Below are 18,714 nucleotides of genomic sequence, written 5' to 3'. Positions count from 1 at the left end.
GAACTGTCGTGACTTAATAAATTTCTCCCCAACCTTCACCCTCCCTCCAATCGTCTAGAGGCTAGGGTTGGAGGAGAGCGAATCTTCATCTCTGTTCCAATCCCGCCTGAAGGAGAGAGCCAATTAGGAAGGGGCTTACTTTACTTAGACCCTCCCACTCAGAAACTCTCGTCGCTCTCTGATGACGCACGGGCCCTTCCCTTTTCAAAGCGAACCCTCCCTCCCTACGTCTGGTTTCTTCCTCACCAATCACGAGTCGAGTTCCAAGGGCGCCTCCCTGTCCATTGCGTAATAACCACGGAGTCCGGAAGTCTGGAAAAAAAGGGCTTCTGCCGGAGCCTTCGGGGCTTTCTGGGCGTTCTACAGGCGTGACCCTGGCCAGATGCTGTCCAGGTCGGGCTAGGGAGCATTTTAAACTTTGGAGATCCAATCCCGTCTCACCCCCCCCCCCCCTTTACGTAAGTAAAGAAACGGGAGAAGCGGCTTGCCCCTGGTACTAAGGACAGGGCAGATCTCCCACCCTTACCCAACAACACTGGAAGTAAGGGTGAGGCTGCTAAGGCACTGGCCTTGGGTGCAGAATTGAAGGGAGTGCCAAAAGCCCAGTAATCAAGATAAGTAGTATTTTCATGCAACGTTTTGAAAGATCAAAATTAATGCCAAAAATCCACGGTGACCAAAAATATGTATATAAAAGACAGGATCCCTGGTCAAATCTGACCCAATAAACCTAATGCCAGCTTCAGCTTCCTTTTTCCCCAAGGTCCCTCTTTGTCAGACACTTCGTTGGAGAAGCCTTCCCTGATGCATCTTCTCCCAAGCTGGGTTAAGGTCCCTTCTTGCCCACCCCCCCGCCCCACCCCCACCCCGCCCAGGACTCTAGTTTAGCTCATCATTACTTATTACACTGCCTTACTGTTTTTTAAATTGTCTTTTTTATTGAAGTATAACAAACAGAAAAGTGCATAAATCATAAGTGTACTGTTTGATGAAACCACGAGATGTAACCATATAAGCACCATCCAGTTCAAGAAATAGGACATGTGCCTCTCCTTGTCACTTCCCCTCCTTCCTATTGAGAAGTGAATGACTGTTCTGCTTTTTAAAAAGTAATTGTATTTTGTGCCTGTCCCACTAGACCAGGAGGAGGCAAACTATGGCTTGCAGGCCAAATCCAGCCCAAGCTGATGGTTTTTACATTCTTAAATGGTTAAAGAATTGCAAACAATATTTTGTGGCATGTGAAAATTACATAAAGTTCAAAAAAAGTTTTATTGGAACACAGTCATGCTCATGTCTTTACATATTCTCTGTGGCTGTTTTCACACTTTGATGGCACGAAGTGCTTTGAGTAGTTGTGACTGAGGCCACATGGTCCACAAAGCCCAAAATGCTTACTATCTGGCCCTTTACAGAATGTATGTCAATTCCTGCACTCGATGGTAAGCTCCATGAGGTTGGGGCTCAATCTCATTCACTTTTATATCTCCAGAGCTCTATATAGTGCCTGGCATGTGCAAAGGCTCCTGAAGAGTTTGTCTTAGTGATCAAACCATGTGTTATCCTTTCGTGGGGAGGAAGAGAAGGAGAGTCAGGATCAGACATCTCTGAAAGCCCTACAGGACTCCCCACCCAGAAACAGTATGTCTGGTGGTCGAGAGCATGGATTCTGGAATCAGACACACTAGGCTTGAATCCTTCTTCTAACACTTACTAGCGATATAATATTGAGAAATTTAATTTTTCCAAGCCTTGTCTTCACCATATGAAGGAAAAAATAGCAAAAACGTCTTGTAAAGACTGAAACTAGGTGGCGTAGGTAAAATTGTTGGCCATAAGTTCTGAAAATGTTAACTCTCATCACCATTGTCAATATAATCACCTCCCCTATAATTCTGTAAATTAGACCTCAGGTATCTGTACAGTCCTGGGAGGGCTTCATTCACTCCTATCACTTCACCCTTCCCTCCCAAGCCCCATGCTTTCCCAGCCCACATCCTTAGAGTAACAGAAAATTGAGCCTCAAAGAAATCGAGTGACTTGTTCCCAGGCACCTGTAGTCCAGCCAGGTCTCGTACCGGGGCCTTCAGCTACTGCCCAGCCCCCACTCAGGCCCAGGTCAATAACAATGAGTCACTGGTTATAGATTAGGATGGTTTTGATCACTGGCCAGGACTCCGCAATGGGACCTTTTCTGACATCGCGTTTTTTCATGCGGAGAATTAGCAGTTTGATTAATCACATTCCCAGACCTGAAGGCAATTTCTGAGCTGTTAATGCATTTCGAAACAGCAGCAATAACATATAGCAAAGAACAAGGCTGGGGAGGCTGCCAAGGCTTTCTTGTTCCAGGAGGGCTGCTTGGATCCAAAACTCTGCTCTATCAGTCAGCCTCCCAGCAGGAAACAGATGGCACACTCCAAAGGACTGACTGAAAAGAGTTTAATGAAGGAACTTTGTACAGAGGTGTGGCCAGGATCAAGGGAATGGTGGAGCACCCCCAGGCTAGCAATGGCGGGAAGCCACTACCACCCCAGGTCCTGAAGAAGCAAAAGGAGGGAGTAGTTTCAGAAGTGGTGAGAGCCGTAGCTGTAGGAAAGGGCACCGGACAGCAGCTATGGTCTTTGGTAGAGGAAGGCAGGGCGAAGAAGAGTAGGGAATGGATTTGGAGGCGCAGGGTGGGTGCTCCAACAGGACCAGGCTTCGAGGATGCCTTCGCCTGCTGTCTAGCCCCTCCGCCCATCCCATTCAGCCTCCCCACCATCAGGGCCAGCAGGCCCTTTACCTTGTCCAAAGGCTTCACTGAAAAACAAGGCAATTGTGTGCTCTGAACACGACCCGCATATTCTCAACCCAAGATGATTTTGCCCCCTAGGGGACAGTTAGTTGGCAATGCCCAGAGACATTTTTGATTGTTACAACTTGGGTTCCTGGCATCCCAGTGGGTAGAAGCTAGGGATGCTGTTAAACACCCCAGGGTGCCCAGGACAAGCCCCAGTGGCAAAGAATGATCCGGCCACGATGTCAATAGTGCCGACGTAAGAAACCCTGCTTTAGACTAACTGCTCTGGTCTCCTGTCATAGGCCTGGCCTACTTCTCTGTTCCTGCCTCAGCCTCCAGCTGGGCCCCATCCTTGCACCCTCTCGCCCAACCACTAGTTAGGGAGGTTCCCAGTCCTCTCTCAAGGCTGCCCACTTTTGGCTGACCCTCAGTGGTGTCCCAAGCACACTGCTTTCCTCCTCCAGCTGGCATCAGTGATCCCCTGTATCCCTGCCTTCCTCCCCGCACCTGTTCACAGCCAAGCCCAGCTCTTGACTCAAGCCTTTGTAGCTGCACCCTGCCCTCCTTCCCCTCCCCTCTAAGGCTGTCTGTCCTCCAGACCCTGTTCCCATCACCCCCTCCAGCCTCGGCTACCCACCCCCAGTAATTTTTCTCCTTGCAATTGATAGTTCTTCGAGGCCTACCCCTGCTAGACATCATGGAACAAAGCAGACTTTATCTAGAGCTCGCCAAGGTCAAGCTCAAAGCTATTTACACTCTTATCTATGCCCTTATTTCCCCTGGAGTGCCCTCCCCACCAAACACACACACTTTAATTTCACTGATGTTCTTGAGGGTCTTGGTTGCTGCTGAGCCAGTGTCTTGCACAGGCTTCTCCGGCAGAGAAATTAGGAAAGTCTGCCAAAAGTAACCTCTCCCAGGGCACCTGGGTGGCTCAGTCCATTAAGCGTCCGGCTTTGGCTCAGGTCATGATCTCACAGTTCATGGGTTCGAGCCCCGCATCAGGCTCTGTGCTGACAGCTGAGCCCAGAGCCTGCTTCGGATTCCGTGTCTCTCTCTCTGCCCCTCCCCTGCTCGTGCTCTGACTCTGTCTCTCAAAAATAAAGAAAAAAAATTTTTTTTAATTTTTTAAAAAAGTAACCTCTCCCTGTGGCCCCTGGGGAGAGGGCTCCTTGGGGGACACAGCCTCAAAGAACACAGGAAGAAGCAGTGGGCAGTTGAGCATGGGGTCTCCTGGCGCCCGGGAGGCCCTGAGGGCCTGACCCTTCGCTCTCCTCACCTACCGCCCTGCCCAGGGCCTCTCCTATCCCCATTCCCCATCACCTTCCCTTAGCCCTATCAAGGCTCAGACACAGCAGGGGAGGAATCCAGCTGTTTAGCGCCCTCCCCCACCCCCACCCCAAGATGAAGTTGGCTGAGATCCAGACTGACCAGAATGCCCACCACTGTTACTCCTTGCCCCCAGATATCCCTCCAAACCCAGAAAAGCAAGCAGGTTTCTCCAGAAATCCCAGCCTGAGCTCCCCCAGTACCTCCCCACTCCACCACCAGCAGCCAAGCCACCGCCCTGGGGAAGGGCCCATGCCCTCCTGGACTGAGGGAAGGCCAGCAGAAGCAAGAGAGCTAGGATTGGGCTGGGGGGTGGGGAGGCGGGGCGTAGGGGGCGCCCCCCCCCTTTCACTGCAATCCCACCAGCTCTGTGATGGGAGGGGTCTGCACCATGAACTCCTCATAGCGACTGAGGAACAGCCAGAAGCGAGCCAGGTAGGAGTCCTCGTTGTAAGGCAGCCGCTTCTCCTGGAGGAACCGGGACACCACGGGCTTCACCTGCCAGAAGATGGGCAGGAGGAAGGGCCGCTGAGTCAGGACTGTGGGCAGGTCCCTCCCCACAAGGGGCCACCCTCCTCCCAGTCCCTTGCTCCATGAGACTTTGGAGGAGATGAGGGGCAGGGACCATTCCTGCCTCTCCCCTCCCAGCAGGCAAGGGAAAAGGGTAAGGGGTTTCTCCCCAACTTCCTTCCCCAGGGCTCCCAACTCCATGACAGTCCTCCTTGGCACAGGGGATAAAAGCTAGAGCTCCCTGGGGTGCCTGGGTGGCTCAGTCAGTTAAGTATCTGACTCTTGATCTTGGCTCAAGTCATGATCTCACGGTTCATGGGTTCAAGACCCATGTCAGGCTCTGCACTGACAGCACCGAGCCTGCGTGGGATTCTCTTTCTTCCTCTCTCTCTGCCCCTCCCTCCCTCACACACATACACGTTCTCTCTCTCAAAAATAAGCATTAAAAAAAAAAAAAAAAAAAAAGCTAGAGCTCCCTTTTACCAAGCACGTACTGTGTGCCTAGCATTTCAGATCCATTTCATTTCAACCTTAAAGCCTGCTGCTAGCAAGCCCTGCTTACCCTCATTTTCCAGAGGGGGAAGCTGAGGCTCTGAGACATTCAGTTAACTTGTCCAGAGTCACAGTGCTGGTAAGGAACCCACATGCCTCTGGTCAGAAATGCACTCTGCTGCCCGTACACGGGGCGGTCCTTCCAGGGAACCCCTGCCCAGGCCAGCCTGATCCTTGCCTACCTTCAGGCACATGTTGTCAGAGAGCCGGGGGAAGAGGTGGTGCTCTACGTGGCAGCTGACAATGGAGTGGCCAAACGCCCATTCCAGTACAGGCAGTCGGGGCAGGTTCAGCACACCCAGGCTCATCATGTGAATCCTCTGAGGCTTCTTGTCCCGAGAGAACATGGGCAGCCCAATGTGCTGTGACAGACACGTGGGTCATAGCTTCAGGCTGGGCTGGGCAGCCCCGCGCCTCCCCACCCTGCCCCGGACAGCCTCACCCACCACGTGGGGACCCAGAGGGTCCTTCTGCCTCCCTCACCCCCACTGTGGCGAGACTCTCCTGTCTGTGCCCTGAGCTCAGTCTCACCCATCTCTGGGTCTCTCTCTCCACCTGTACAACAAGGGGCGTGGCCTGGGTACCCCCTTGAACCCCGGGGTACTGACATGCCCACGACTTCCCGCTGCACGCTCTCACGCCACTCTGCCTTTATCTCATCCTGGAGAGACCCTTCTCTGCTCTCTTTCCCCCCATCAAAATCCTGCTCAGGGTTCAAGATCAAGTTTGTGCACCCTCTTGTTGTTTCATTCAACAAGTATGGAAAAATGCCTCCTCTGCCAGGCTCGGTCCTGGGTCTTAAGGATTTGCAAGTGAATGGGCGCTTCCGCTCCAGTAGGACAGGGAGGCAGGACCCACAGCTGTGTCCTAGGAGATGAAGTCGTCACTGGCAGCACGGCAGGTGCTGGAATGGGGAAGGATACTCTGACCTCCAGGCACCTAGTCTTTGTGTCCAGGGAGCAGGGGCGCTTGCTTATGGAAATGGCCCTAGAACTGAGTGCTGAGCCCCAGGCCTCCCCTGAACACCTCCCATCTCCACCCCCTCCATCTGTGAAGGCCCTCCTCACTTGGGGTCATCACAGTAAGTGCCCTGAGGGCAGGAGATGGGGTCCTAATCACCTGTGCCCCCACAGGGCCTAATCAAGTGCCCTATGCATAGAACTTTCTCAAATCTTGGGACACCTGGGTGGCTCAGTCAGTTGAGCCCCCTCGACTTCGGCTCAGGTCATGATGGTTTGTGAGTTCGAGCCCCACGTCGGGCTCTGTGCTGACAGCTCAGAGCCTGAAGCCTGCTTCGGATTCGCGCTCCCTCCCTCTCTGCCCCTCCCCCACTCGTGCTCACTCTCTCTGTGTCTCTCAAAAATGAATAAACGTTAAAAAAATTTTTTTTAAGTTTCTCAAGTCTTCCATCCACGATCCACGTGTGAATGGCAGCTGGTGTTGCAGAGAAGCAAATTCTTTACCTGAAATCCAACTTCTCTGTGATGACCCACGGAGAGAGGTTGGGGTGGGAGGTGGGGGGAGTGCATCTCTCTCCCCAGAACACTGAGTCTAGCCTGTGCTCAGGGTCGGGGAGGCCTCACCTGGAAGATGTTGACGTGGAGGTAAGGGTGGGCCAGCAGGGACCTGGTGGTGAACATGCACAGCAGGGCCGAGCCGGGGCTCTTGAAGCCAGATACATTCAGAAGCAGCCAATAGTGAGCGTAGAGGCCCAGGGAAATCAGGCCCAGCGTCCGCACAGCCGACCTGAGCTCCACCTTTCTCAGCCGCTCTGCCAGAGGGAGCAAGAAAGAGAGTGTGGGGGTGGGGGGAGTTGAAGCCTTCCCCCACGCCCCCACCCCCGGCCCAATGGTGCTAACTAGGGCGTTAACTAGGGCGACCGTTCATCCACACAGCCCTGAAAAGTAGGTTCACCCATTTTATGGATAAGGAAACAGCATTAAGCAACTTGGCCAAGCCCACTCTGCTGGTAGGTGGTAAGAGCCATCCACAGCTGGGACCCGGGTCCGGCTGCCCTCCAGCCCCTCCTTCCACCATACAATACTGCTCTCACGATATTACAGTCCACAACCCGCAATAGAGCGCAAGGCCTTTGCAAAGTATTTTTACATCTATGACCTCATGATGCTTTCACACCGCCCTTGAGGACCAAGAACCTGAGGCTCAGACTGGTTAAGTTACCTGCCTGTGGTCATCAGCCAGTAAGCGGCACAGCCAGACTTGGCCCGGGGGCCGAGGCTCCTTCCACCCTGCCTGGCTGTCTCAGAAAGTTTCTGGTCTTAACTTGGGGCTCCCAGCTTCCTCTACAAGCAGCCTCCAGGAAGCCAGGAGGGGGAGTAAGGGAGTGGGGCCCTGGCATACTCACCAACAGCCACCAATGGGGTGAGGACGGGGATCAAGAGAGGAGCAAGGAACATGTACACGTAGCGGTTGAGGCAAGGCAGCCTCCACGTGCTCGAGTCCCCAAGGCCCAACACATTGGTGTAACCATGGTGCATCTTGACGTGTCCATACTTGCCGTACTCTGCAGAGAAGGACGAGCATACCTAGAGGAGGGAGCCAGGGAGGGCACCGGGGGCCGTGTCAGGCACAGGCAGGCAAAGTAGGACCTCAAGGACACCCACCGTCCCCGGATGCTGCATTTCCGAGACCTTCCTGCCTCACACCCCGGCTAATCAGACCATCTACTCAGGTTCCTCGACCACAGAGTAGCAGCAAGTCAAAAGAACTGCGTCCACTAGGGGTGGCGATGCTAAGCCTTTGGAGGTGAGACGCCAGCCCCCACGATTGCCACTCTGTCACTGGCCACCCGAGCAAGCCTGCAAGCCTGACAGGGCTCTCAGGGGACTGGGCACACTGCAGGAAAAGCTCCGGGCACCCAGCTGTAATTATTTTGTTCATGCTTATCTTGGAAACATCTGTATTTCCATAACACTGCTTTGCATTCGGAGCCCAGAGCAGCAAGGGGAGGGGTGCAAGAGTGGCCTGGCCATGAGGGTGGTGCCCAGGGTGAGGAGCCCAGGTGGGGGGCTGAGTGTGAACCTCTCCCCAGGGGTGACTCCTCTGGCATGCAGCGTCACCCTCGTCACCCTCGTGGGATTCTTCGTAGCTGCCCAGGAGAAGCAGAGGCTCTGGGACCCTAAGAAGGGCAATCATTCTGAATGCAAAAGAGGCAATAAGGAGTTTCTTATGCAGATATATGCAAATGAAAACACAGATAACAGCTTCCTCCAGTATTTCATCCAGACCAGAAGATTTTGTTAATTTTATCCAAGATCGCTGCCTGCCTGTTTCCGGAAGGACTTGAAGACTCTTCCAGCTCCAGTCACCACTGTGAGCCTCGAAAAGACAGCCGAACACCCTTCCCTGAGTGCCCAGCGTTCTGCACTTTACAAATGTGATTTGCTCATCTCCCAAGCCTAGTGAGTCAGCGGCGTTATTATTCACAGTTGACAGAAGCAGAAACTGAGGCAGAGAGAGGCCACGTGACCACCCAGAGAGAGGCCATGTGACCACCCCAGGTGACTAACCCCACGCCACTTGGCTAGGAAGGTGGCAGAGGTAGGATCTGAACCCAGAATCCACCCAAGATAAGCAGTAAGGCCCCGGAGATGAGCCGCTGACTCCAAGAGAGCAGGAACCCAGGCTCTGGGCCCCAGGCAGCAGAGGCAAAGCCAGGAGAAGACATATAAGGAACGACACTGTCTTCACACTCTGTTTGCAGCAACCTTCTCCCTCGGAATGAAACGGCACTGAAATACAGCCGGAAGGTCTAGCTAAAGGATGCTGGGGCGGGGCGGGGGCGGGGGGAAGAGGGACAGTTAGGGAGGTCACAACTGTGGTTTTACAACAGACACGTCAACCCTGTATTGCAGGGGCCCCTCTGGAGACAGAGGATGGGGTCCAGCACAGCCCTGCTAGGAGTCCGTGACAGCAGCAGGAGGCGCTCCTCTCTCAGATGAGGTAATCTGCCTAGGAATGAGTTCTGCTGTCTGTTTCTATAAGCTCGCAGAGGGACGAGGTTGGGCCAGGCTGCAGAGGGCGGGCAGGTCACGTGTCAGCTGAAGTGACATCTCTTGCAGGCCTGCTGGTCTCCAGAGCACGCACCCATCGGGGCCACGTGGTTGGTTCGGGTTCCAGGCAGAAGCTTTGAGCAGCGGGCACACAGGGCTGTGGCTGGGGTCTGCCGGGACATCCTCAGGGGCCAGCCTGCCTCTGTCCAGGGCTTCCAAGTGTGTGTTTTGATCCTCAAGGCTCTCTCCCATGTAACTGGAACCAGCAACTGGTTTTGTTTTTGTTATATTTTACAGAGAGTGGGTGAGAGGGGCAGAGGGGAAGAGAGAGAGAGACAGAGAGAGAATCCCAAGCTGGCTCCATGCTCAGAGCAGGGCCGGATGCAGGGCTCAATCCCACAACCCTGGGATCATGACCTGAGCAGAAATCAAGAGTTGGATGCTCAACCAACTGAGCCATCCAGGTGCCCCAAGAAGCAACTGTTTTTAATTGCTGCTTCTGTGCACCTCTCCTTCAAGGGCCAACCACACCTGTACTGCACTGGGACGAAGTTGCCTTTCCTTTCCAGCACGGCCTCCGCATCTCCACGCACACTGGTGGTTCACCTCACTCTGACTAGTGATGTCACAAACGAACTGGTGCTTGAGCAGGGCTGAGCATGGTAAGAACTGGGCCCTCGGGGACCCCGTCGGGTCCTCCGTCAGCTTCTCAGCCACGTGGCCAGACCCCAGGAAGCTGGGAACTGAGCTACATGTGACTCAGTGCACACTTCCAGAGTCTGTACATGGTTGGCCTTTTTATATGAATAAGAACAGATTTGGAGCTATTTCTATAACACTGGAATTCTCACTCCCTTCTGGATGTTCCTTCCGTAGAGGAAAGGAGGGGGTGGCTTTGGGCTGGAAGAGAAGACCGCACACACTGCCGCGCATCTCCTGCGCATGTACGCCCATCAGCCAGAAGGCAGGGGAGATGGCCAAATGCCGCAGAGGCAGCTGGGAAATGCACTGTCCACTGTGAAGGATTGGGCAGAGGTCTCACCCAAGAGGATTCTACATGCAGACCCAGGGAGAATTCCAGAAGCCTCAAGGCTTGATGATGTCTCTCCTCCTCCTCCTCCTCCTCTCCCTTCTTCTTCTTCTTCTTCTTTTTCTTCTTCTTCTTTTTAGTAATCTCTACATCCGAAGTGGGGCTCAAATTCAGGATCCCAAGATCAAGAGTCACATGCTCCACTGACTGAACCAGCAGGGTCCCCAACGCTGGTGTTAACCTCTTAATGTCACCATGCAGTCAGTCCCTCCAGAAGACTTAAGGGCTCCAATCTCTTAGCAGCACTCAGGCTCTACAACTAGCCACAGTGTGCACGGGCAGGTACCAGTGAAAGTCCTCTTGCCACCTGCCCTCTGCTAAGTATCAGGGACGCCAAGTCTCCCATCATTCACTTCTTCCTTCACTCAGCCTTTTGCTCTCTCAGGCATCCTCCGCCCTCCGCCGGTGGCCAAAGGTAATTAACAGCTAAGCTGGTAGTTTGAAAACAATTGTTTTTTTAATAGGAACTATGCTTACATAATTCTGAATTCAAAAAGTGGGCAGTGACAGGTCGTCTTTCCTTTTTTTCTTTAAAAAAATGTTTAATATTTATTTTTGGGAGAGAGAGAGAGCGTGCGCGCAAGCATGAGTGGGGGAGGGGCAGAGAGAGAGGGAGAGACACAGAATCCGAAGCAGGCTCCAGCCTCCGAGCTGTCAGCACAGAGCCTGATGCGGGGTCTGAACCCACGAACCATGAGATCATGTCCTGAGCCGAAGTCAAGCACTTAACTGACTGAGCCACCCAGGCGCCCCTCTTTTTTTTTTTTTTAACATTTATTTATTTTTGAGAGACACCATGTGAGCAGGGGCAGGACAGAGAGAGAGGGAGACACAGAATCTGAAGCAGGCTCCAGGCTCCAAGCTGTCAGCACAGAGCCTGATGCAGGGCTCAAGCCCATAAACCACGAGATCATGACTTGAGCCGAATACACTATTTGGGATATACTTCTACAAAAACTGTTTTTTTTACCTGAAACTCGAATTTCTCTGGGAGTCCTGTTTTTTTGGTTTTTTGGTTTTTTGGTTTTTTTTGCTACATCTGAAAGCCCTACTCGGTGAGGATACAAGTTTCTGAGTCTGAGTCCTCAGGTACCCGGCAGGCCCCAGGTGAACATGGCCACCTCTCAGCACTTCTGGATAAGAGAGGGGGCAGCAGTGAGGGCCAAAGCAAGAGGAGACCCTGGGAACCTCGTCTTGATGAGAGCTGGCTGGATGTGGTCAGCCCTGAGCCATCGAGCAGCCATGATGGGATTCTCTCCCCTTTAAGGCCTTGTCCCCAGAAACTTCCCAGCTCCTCTGCTGGGCACACCGTCCTCCTTACTCCTTCTCTCCAGAGTCCAGATTTCTGTGGGTCCCTTATGTACCATGCTGTCGTCCGTATCCCTGCCTTTACGTGTACATCTGCTCCGTCTGGGGCTGGGGCTGGCAGCACTGTCCTGGCAGTTCCTCGTCTGGACACGTTCCCCAGGAGTTCTCGGCCCTGGCACCACCGACATTTGGGACAGGGTCATTGTTGTGAGGCCTGTCTTATGCACTGAAGGCTGTTTACAGCATCCAGCCTCGACCCAGCCTTACTCGATGCCAGTAAGACACGTGCGAGTGCACACGCACGCACACACACACAAGCACACACACACACACACACACACACCAGTCACAACAGCCAAAGATGTCTGCAGACATTGCCTAGTACCCCTGCTGTGCTCTCTCTGTGCTCACGGCCTGCACATCACCTGCTTGATGTCCCTGTCACATTCTGCCTGCCCTGGTCCCGGCTGAGCAGCCTTGGCCAAGTGACTGAACCCCCCAGATCAGTGTTTCCTCATGTACGAAGTGAGGGTAATAACAGCGTCCCACTCATAGGGAGGCATGATTACTAAAGAAGATAATTCAAGGCACCTGGGTGGCTCAGTTGGTTGAGCATCTGACTTCAGCTCGGGTCACGATCTCACAGTTCGTGAGTTCGAGCCCCACCTCAGGCTCCATGCTGACAGCTCAGAGCCTGGAGCCTGCTTCAGCTTCTGTGTCTCCCTCTCTGTCTCCACCCCTCCCCCACTTGTGGTGTCTCTCTCTCTCTCTCTTTTTCTCAAAAATAAATTTTAAAAACGTAAGAAAATAAATTTTTTTTTATTTTTATTTTTTTTTTAATTTTTTTTTTCAACGTTTTTTATTTATTTTTGGGACAGAGAGAGACAGAGCATGAACGGGGGAGGGGCAGAGAGAGGGAGACACAGAATTGGAAACAGGCTCCAGGCTCCGAGCTGTCAGCACAGAGCCCGACGCGGGGCTCGAACTCACGGACCGCGAGATGGTGACCTGGCTGAAGTCGGCCGCTTAACCGACTGCGCCACCCAGGCGCCCCAAAATTTTTTTTTTTAAAAAAGAAGATAATTCATGTAAAGTATACAGTAAGCACCCAGGAAGAATCGGCCAATATAATCAGGATTTTTATTGCTTCCCCACTTGACTCTGAGCCCTTGGAGAACTAGAGCGGGTCTCGCTTGCCATTGTGTCCCCAGCGCGCAGAGGAGGGCTTGGACAATCTCAGTGACGTGGAGGGCACTGCTCAGCCATCACTGCTCAGCCTGGACCAGCACTGTCTCAGCCCCCCAAGCTCCTCCCTCAACCTGTGAATCCTGTTCTGGCTGGGCAGCCACTGCTGGACTCACAGCAAGCCTGCCCTGTTCTCTCCGAGCCTCTCCCTCAAGGCTGCAACCCTTGGACTCAGGCTGCCATCCACAGATGACTGCCTGGACCACCTAGCCCTGCTCCGGGGTCCTCTGCCACTGAGAGGCCATATGCACGCCCACCACAGTCGCCACCACCAAGAGCCAAGCTGTACAGACCCACAGAAATAGGAGTTCCCAGAGTCCTCGGGCTTATCCTTGAGGAAATCACACCAAAGCTGGGGGCGGTGGGGAGGGAGGCTGCCGGAAAGTCCATTTTGCAGATCTACACATGATAAAATAAATGGCAGGTACACACACACACACACACACACACAGTGCCTATGTCCATTTCCTGTACACACACACACACACACACAGTGCCTATGTCCATTTCCTGTACACACACACACACACACACACACATACACAGTGCCTATGTCCATTTCCTGTACACACACACACACACACACACAGTGCCTATGTCCATTTCCTGTACACATACACACACACACACACACACACACACACACAGTGCCTATGTCCATTTCCTGTACACACACACACACACAGTGCCTATGTCCATTTCCTGTACACACACACACACACACACACACACACACAGTGCCTATGTCAATTTCCTAGTTTGGCTATTGAAAGACACTCATATGAATGTAACTATTGGGGGAAGCTGACTAAAGTGGACACTGGACCTCTCTGTCCTATATTTGCAACGGGCCTGTGAATCTATAATTATTTCAAAACTAAAGTTGTTTTTTTTTTTTTACAAAAGTATATTTTGTACTACAGATCTGGTTTTGCCCTCTAAATTTTTTAAAAATTTAAAAATCACAGTTGGGCATACTCAGACTAACACGCCTCAGGGTTTGAGTACAGATAGAGGAAAGGGCAGAGACACAGACCAGGAGATAATGGCCACACCACAGAACTTGAGAGTATTCAAGAATCATGACCAGGCTGGGGCTTCTGAGCTCTGTTTCCACCACTACATTGGACTCAAAGGAAGGGGATGGCATCCCCCTGTGTGACACCCCTCCCCCAAGGCAGAGCCAGCGCCCCCATGTTCTCCTTGGACCAGCTGTGGCCCCACTCCTGAAGCACAAAGCCAACTTTAGAAGGAGAGCTTGAAGTTGGGACACACTAAAGAGCTTAGTAACTGGTACAGCCTGTTCCCTCCCACTCGGGGAGCATCTTGATTGTGAGTGCAATACAGGGAAGTCCTTAAGGCCTCTGATTTCAGAAGTTAATCCTTCCCAAACTCCGGGATTTAAGCCAATAATGGCCCTGCCCACTCCACCCTGTCCCTCCCTTCCCGAGGTCTGGTCCAGACACATAACCTCAGACAGGGAAAGGCAGGTGCTCCTGCAGGGAAGCCATCAGTGCTCCGAGGAGTGGGTCAAAGGCTTACAAGCAGGAGGAATGGAACTTTCTCATGTAGACCAGAATGCGTCTTCAGAGGGAAGTTCACTCTAGTGTGGGCAGGTGTGTGTGACTGGGGATACTTCAAAGAAACAATAACTGGAGTGTCACTGCCCTGTCCCTCCTGCCTGCCACCCTCCCCCGCCCCGCTCCAGATCCAAGAGGCCAGAGAGGGCCAGGTCTTTGTCCCACCCTCAGCTCGAGTCAGCAGACCCTGGGACAAAACTGGAAAAAGCCAGGTGCCCAGGGACACCAATGATACTTGCTAATGCCTAGGGCTACAGACTAGAGGACTTGATCATTCTATAGTGATGGTGGCTCCTGAGGGTCAAGGTTTGGGCAGAGCACAGGCAGCCAACAAGAGAAGGATCAAAGAGAGAAGACAACAGGATGTGGCAAAAGTGGAGTGTCGGGAGTCCAGGAGGGTCCTGGGCAGCGGGAACTTGTCCTTTGTGCAACACAGAGAATAGGTGCCGCAGCAAACAGCGCCCTTCACACACATGCAAACACACGCACGCACACACACACTCACATACACACTCAAGTCTGTCCAGCTTTGCACAATGCATCAACCTCTCTGTTAAAAACAAACAGCACTAACAAACAACCACCAAAACTGCTCTCTCCTTGCAGTTTACAGCACGTTCCCTCCAGAGAGAAAGCAAAGCCAACACTTGGTGAGCATCCAAGAGTCGGCCCAGGCCCTAAATCAAGATCTACGTGGTCTCACTTAATCCCCAGCATGACTTCGTAGGGCCAGTAATGCTCTCATCCTGTTTATTAGGTGAGGAAGCCAACACTGAATTAAAGACCTTGCCCAAGGTCAGGCAGCCAGCGAGGCTGGGCATGTGGTTTCAAAGGCTGTGCCCAGACGCTGTCCCCTGCCTGGCCACCAAGACCAGCACCCTCCCCAAGGACTGCACTTGCCCCACTAAAGCCAGCGGTACGGGGAGACTGAGCCATGCCCTGCCCCACACTGGAAACCAGATCCTCCCCAGAGAGTAGCCAGAACCACACTGTGCGGGGCAGAAAGCAGGGCCATTCCCACACAGGTGAGCTAGTACCTGAGTACTGAGCTGACACGCCCGCAGCAGTCACAACACTGACATGACAGCCAGGCCTCCCCCACCACAAGGGGGTCATAGGCCTCTAGGCTGTGACTGTCCACTAGCTGGCTTTTCCCTACACTTTGTTGCCACATCACCTGTAGGCGTAATCATCAACAAACATTAATGAAACACCAAGAACCCAGCCCTGTGCCAAGAGCCGAAGTTACAAAGAGACAAAGTGAGGCCACTGCCCTGGGGCTCGTGGGGACAAGACAGCGTGCAGCTGCAAAGCCACGTGGGTCCCCAGGGCAGGTCACATGCTGTGATTCCATGCAAGCTCTTTAGCTGGGGAAACTGGGGAGGCTTCTCAGTGGAGGCGTCCTCAGCTCACTGTCTTTGCCTGGCACCCACGATGGCTACTGTGCTCCCAGAGTCTAGGCCAGGGAGTCCTCAGACTTGGGTGGGTATCAGATTCACCTGGGGGCCTTGGTAAATAAAGTGGCCAGGCCTCTCTCCTCCAAGAAACCTGGGCTTCCCGACCATTCAGCTGCACGCTGAAGTTTGACAAGGTCACCTCTGTATAGGTAAGTCCCCTGTCATAACTTGTCCAAACTCCACACCTCCTCATCCCCAGCTGCTCCCAGGCTCCTGGCACTCAGGACAGCTTTGAAAAGTCCACACGGAACTAATCCTACCTGTCGTGTCCCCAGTTTCTCCCCTGCTCGTGATTACAAACTGGGGCGGGCTGGGGGAGGCACCTGACCCTGGCTCCAGGCCTCAGAGTCTGTCTAGCACCAGTGCCCAGGGATTTCTGGGAAGGGAAGTATCTTGAAATGGACCCTAATTGGGGCGCCTCGGGTGGCTCAGTGAGTTAAGCGTCTGACTCTTGATTTAGGCTCAGATCATGATCTCACGGTTCATGAGTTCAAGCCCCACGTCAGCGCAGAGCCTGCTTGAGATTCTCTGTCTCCCTCTCTCTCTGCTCCTCCACCACTCATGTGTGCACTGTCGAGAGAGAGAGAGAGAGAGAGAGAGAGAGAGAGCGCACAAGCGAGGGAGGGGCAGAGAGAGAGGGAGACACAGAATCCGAAGCAGGCTCCAGGTGCTCAGCTGTCAGCACAGAGCCCGACGCGGGGCTCAAACTCTTGAACTGTGAGATCATGACCTGAGCCGAAGTGCAAAACTTAACCAACTGAGACACCCAGGCGCCTCAATAAACATTTTTTCTAAATGGACCCCAAGGATCAGGAACCTGTAGGTTCCTCTTATTCTTAGCACTTTAGAAATGAGTGCAGGAGGGGAGGAGAAGAAAGGGAGAATGGAGAATGCTAGATAAGAAATGTATAACTTCACTGGGGTGCCTGGGTGGCTCAGTCAGTTGAGCAGCTGACTTCGGCTCAGGTCATGATCTCCTGGCCCGTGAGTTCGAGCCCTGCATTGCGCTCTGTGCTGATGGCTCAGAGCCTGGAGCCTGCTTCAGATTCTGTGTCTCCCTCTCTCTCTGCCCCTCCTCTGCTCACACTCTGTCTCTCTCTCTCTCTCAAAAATAAATAAACATTAAAAAAAATTTTAAAAAAGAAATGTATCACTTTATAAAATGTCATTTGTGTGTCTGTAGGTGTGTATAGTTCTATAAACCTTTGTAAAGTTACATAAAGTTAATAATTGAGTTAGTTGGTCACGGTAACGAGTGGCAGAAAAGGACCGTTTCTGGTGTCAGCTTCCATATTTGTTCCTAAGGGACCTGGATGCCCTGGTAGGAGAAGGAAGTTCTATCGCCACTTGGTCCGGTGCCACAGAGAGGCAAGCGGGTGCCCCCAGGAGAAACAGGGGTGCCCGGGCTGGCACAGGTACACACAGGTGCATTCCTCATGCAGCTCTCAGGAGGGGCCCGGCAGTGTAAGCGGCCTCTCAAGGGCTTGGGGACAAGCACACACACATAGACTTGCGAAACTGTAGAGCACGCTGTGCGCTCAGACACGCATACCAACGGCTGTAGTGGCCCCTCCACGCGGGCACACAGCCGAACACCCCGCACGCTGCGGCGGAACAGTGAGGTGGCCCCCACAGGAAGTACCAGCAGCCACGCCCACCCCTCCCAGGCTCACCTCCACAAAGAAAAGCTCCCAGATCCTGCTCCAGCGTTTTGACTCGGTGAGGGCACCGTGTGTGGCCAGGTGGCTGCCCTTGACCGTGAGCGTGTAGTGGCACACACCCAGGATGATGATGCCCAGTGCAAGGACGAGGACATTCTCAGAGCGCAGGCTTAAGAACCCTGTATAGAGGAAGGAGAGTGGGGAGAGGGGGGGAGGGGGCAGACAGGGCCTTTCTCCAGCTCCTGGAGATCTGGGTCCAAACACCCGGGTCCCCACCGCTGGAGACCAGGCCAAAGTGGGCCCAGGGCCAGGGGCGGGGTGGGGGTGGGAGGCTGCCACAGGCGGCGGTGGGGCAGGTCCGGACCAGGAGAGGTCCAGGGGAGACCCCATCCCTGGTGTTCCCCCCATAGAACATGCTCCCCTCCCCCAGTCCCTCTCCTCCCTCTCAACCTTCCCCTCCACCGCCCTTCATGCCATCAGGCCTTCTCCCTCCTCCAGCGCCCCATTCTCTGGGGACACAGGGCAGGACACTGCAATCAGACTTTCCGATCTGGGGTGTACCCCTCCTTCCGGGGTCCCGGGCACGGGCCATGTCCCCCACGCCCCAGTCCCCAGCCTCTCCCCCACCCTACCCCGCACCCCCTTCCCCAGCCGCAGCGCCGCCCTCTGTCCCCCTGTCCGGTGCTCCTCACCGGCCGGCACCGAGAGGAGGCTGAGCGCGAGGATGGCGCAGTCCACACCGTGGCGCTCCCACCAAGAGCTCGTCCTCACCACGTCCTGAACCAGCGTCTCCAGCTCACCCAGCAGCGCCTCGCCCCCGCCGTGGCCCCGGGGAGCGCCGGGTGCCGGCTCCATGAGGGGCCGCCCGGACATCCCAGGAGGACTCGGGACGGTCTCCGGCGCCCTGCGAGGCGCTTCGTGCGGGCGGGGGTGGGCAGGGGCGGAGTCACGCGCTGGCTGGGGACACCCGCCCTCCGAGTCACGGTGCGTGCAGGGCACCCGAGCGCCTCCTGCCGCTCGCGGCGTGGGGGGGTGGGGGGGGGGAGTGGGAAACGGGGAGCGACCCGGCCCGGCCCCCGGGGGCGCCCTCGGGGCGGGAGGGAACAGAAAAGCCGCAGGAGGAGCGGGCAGGTCCGTGCGGGTAGGGAGGCCACCCTGGATGGAGAACCAGCCCGGGCTAGAGGGAA

General features: G+C 54.2%; 1 protein-coding gene across 2 annotated transcripts; it reads right to left on the bottom strand.

The window, feature by feature from the left end:
- Window positions 1-2,425: 2,425 nt before the first annotated feature.
- On the bottom strand, window positions 2,426-18,468 carry FADS6 (fatty acid desaturase 6). 2 transcript variants are annotated; one of them, XM_058703222.1, is made up of 7 exons: window positions 18,220-18,468; window positions 17,540-17,706; window positions 7,539-7,719; window positions 6,757-6,944; window positions 5,356-5,535; window positions 5,184-5,249; window positions 4,491-4,609 (listed from the first exon to the last, which is right to left on the bottom strand). In XM_058703222.1, the coding sequence occupies exons 1-6, from the start codon at window positions 18,398-18,400 to the stop codon at window positions 5,223-5,225; spliced, it is 924 nt and encodes a 307-aa protein (XP_058559205.1). In that variant the 5' UTR covers window positions 18,401-18,468; the 3' UTR covers window positions 4,491-4,609; window positions 5,184-5,222. The 2 variants fall into 2 exon arrangements, with proteins under 2 accessions (XP_058559204.1, XP_058559205.1); XM_058703221.1 differs by lacking the exon at window positions 5,184-5,249 and having other exon boundaries at window positions 2,426-4,609; window positions 18,220-18,466.
- Between the last annotated feature and the right edge of the window lie 246 nt (window positions 18,469-18,714).

The sequence above is a fragment of the Neofelis nebulosa genome, chromosome 16, assembly GCF_028018385.1.
Source record: "Neofelis nebulosa isolate mNeoNeb1 chromosome 16, mNeoNeb1.pri, whole genome shotgun sequence".
Classification (NCBI taxonomy): Eukaryota; Metazoa; Chordata; class Mammalia; order Carnivora; family Felidae; genus Neofelis; species Neofelis nebulosa.
The sequence above is the reverse complement of the archived record's forward strand: the minus strand, read 5'-3'. Positions and strand labels throughout refer to the sequence as shown.

Bases quoted from the DNA above. Each gene is read 5' to 3' on its own strand.
- FADS6 (XM_058703221.1), bottom strand. From the start codon at position 18,400: ATGTCCGGGCGGCCCCTCATGGAGCCGGCACCCGGCGCTCCCCGGGGC. The intron at 7,720-17,539 runs GTGAGCCTGGGA...TCCCTCCTCTAG, and splicing joins GGGAGCTTTTCTTTGTGGAG to GTATGCTCGTCCTTCTCTGC. The intron at 6,945-7,538 runs GTGAGTATGCCA...TCCCTCTGGCAG, and splicing joins CACCCCATTGGTGGCTGTTG to AGCGGCTGAGAAAGGTGGAG.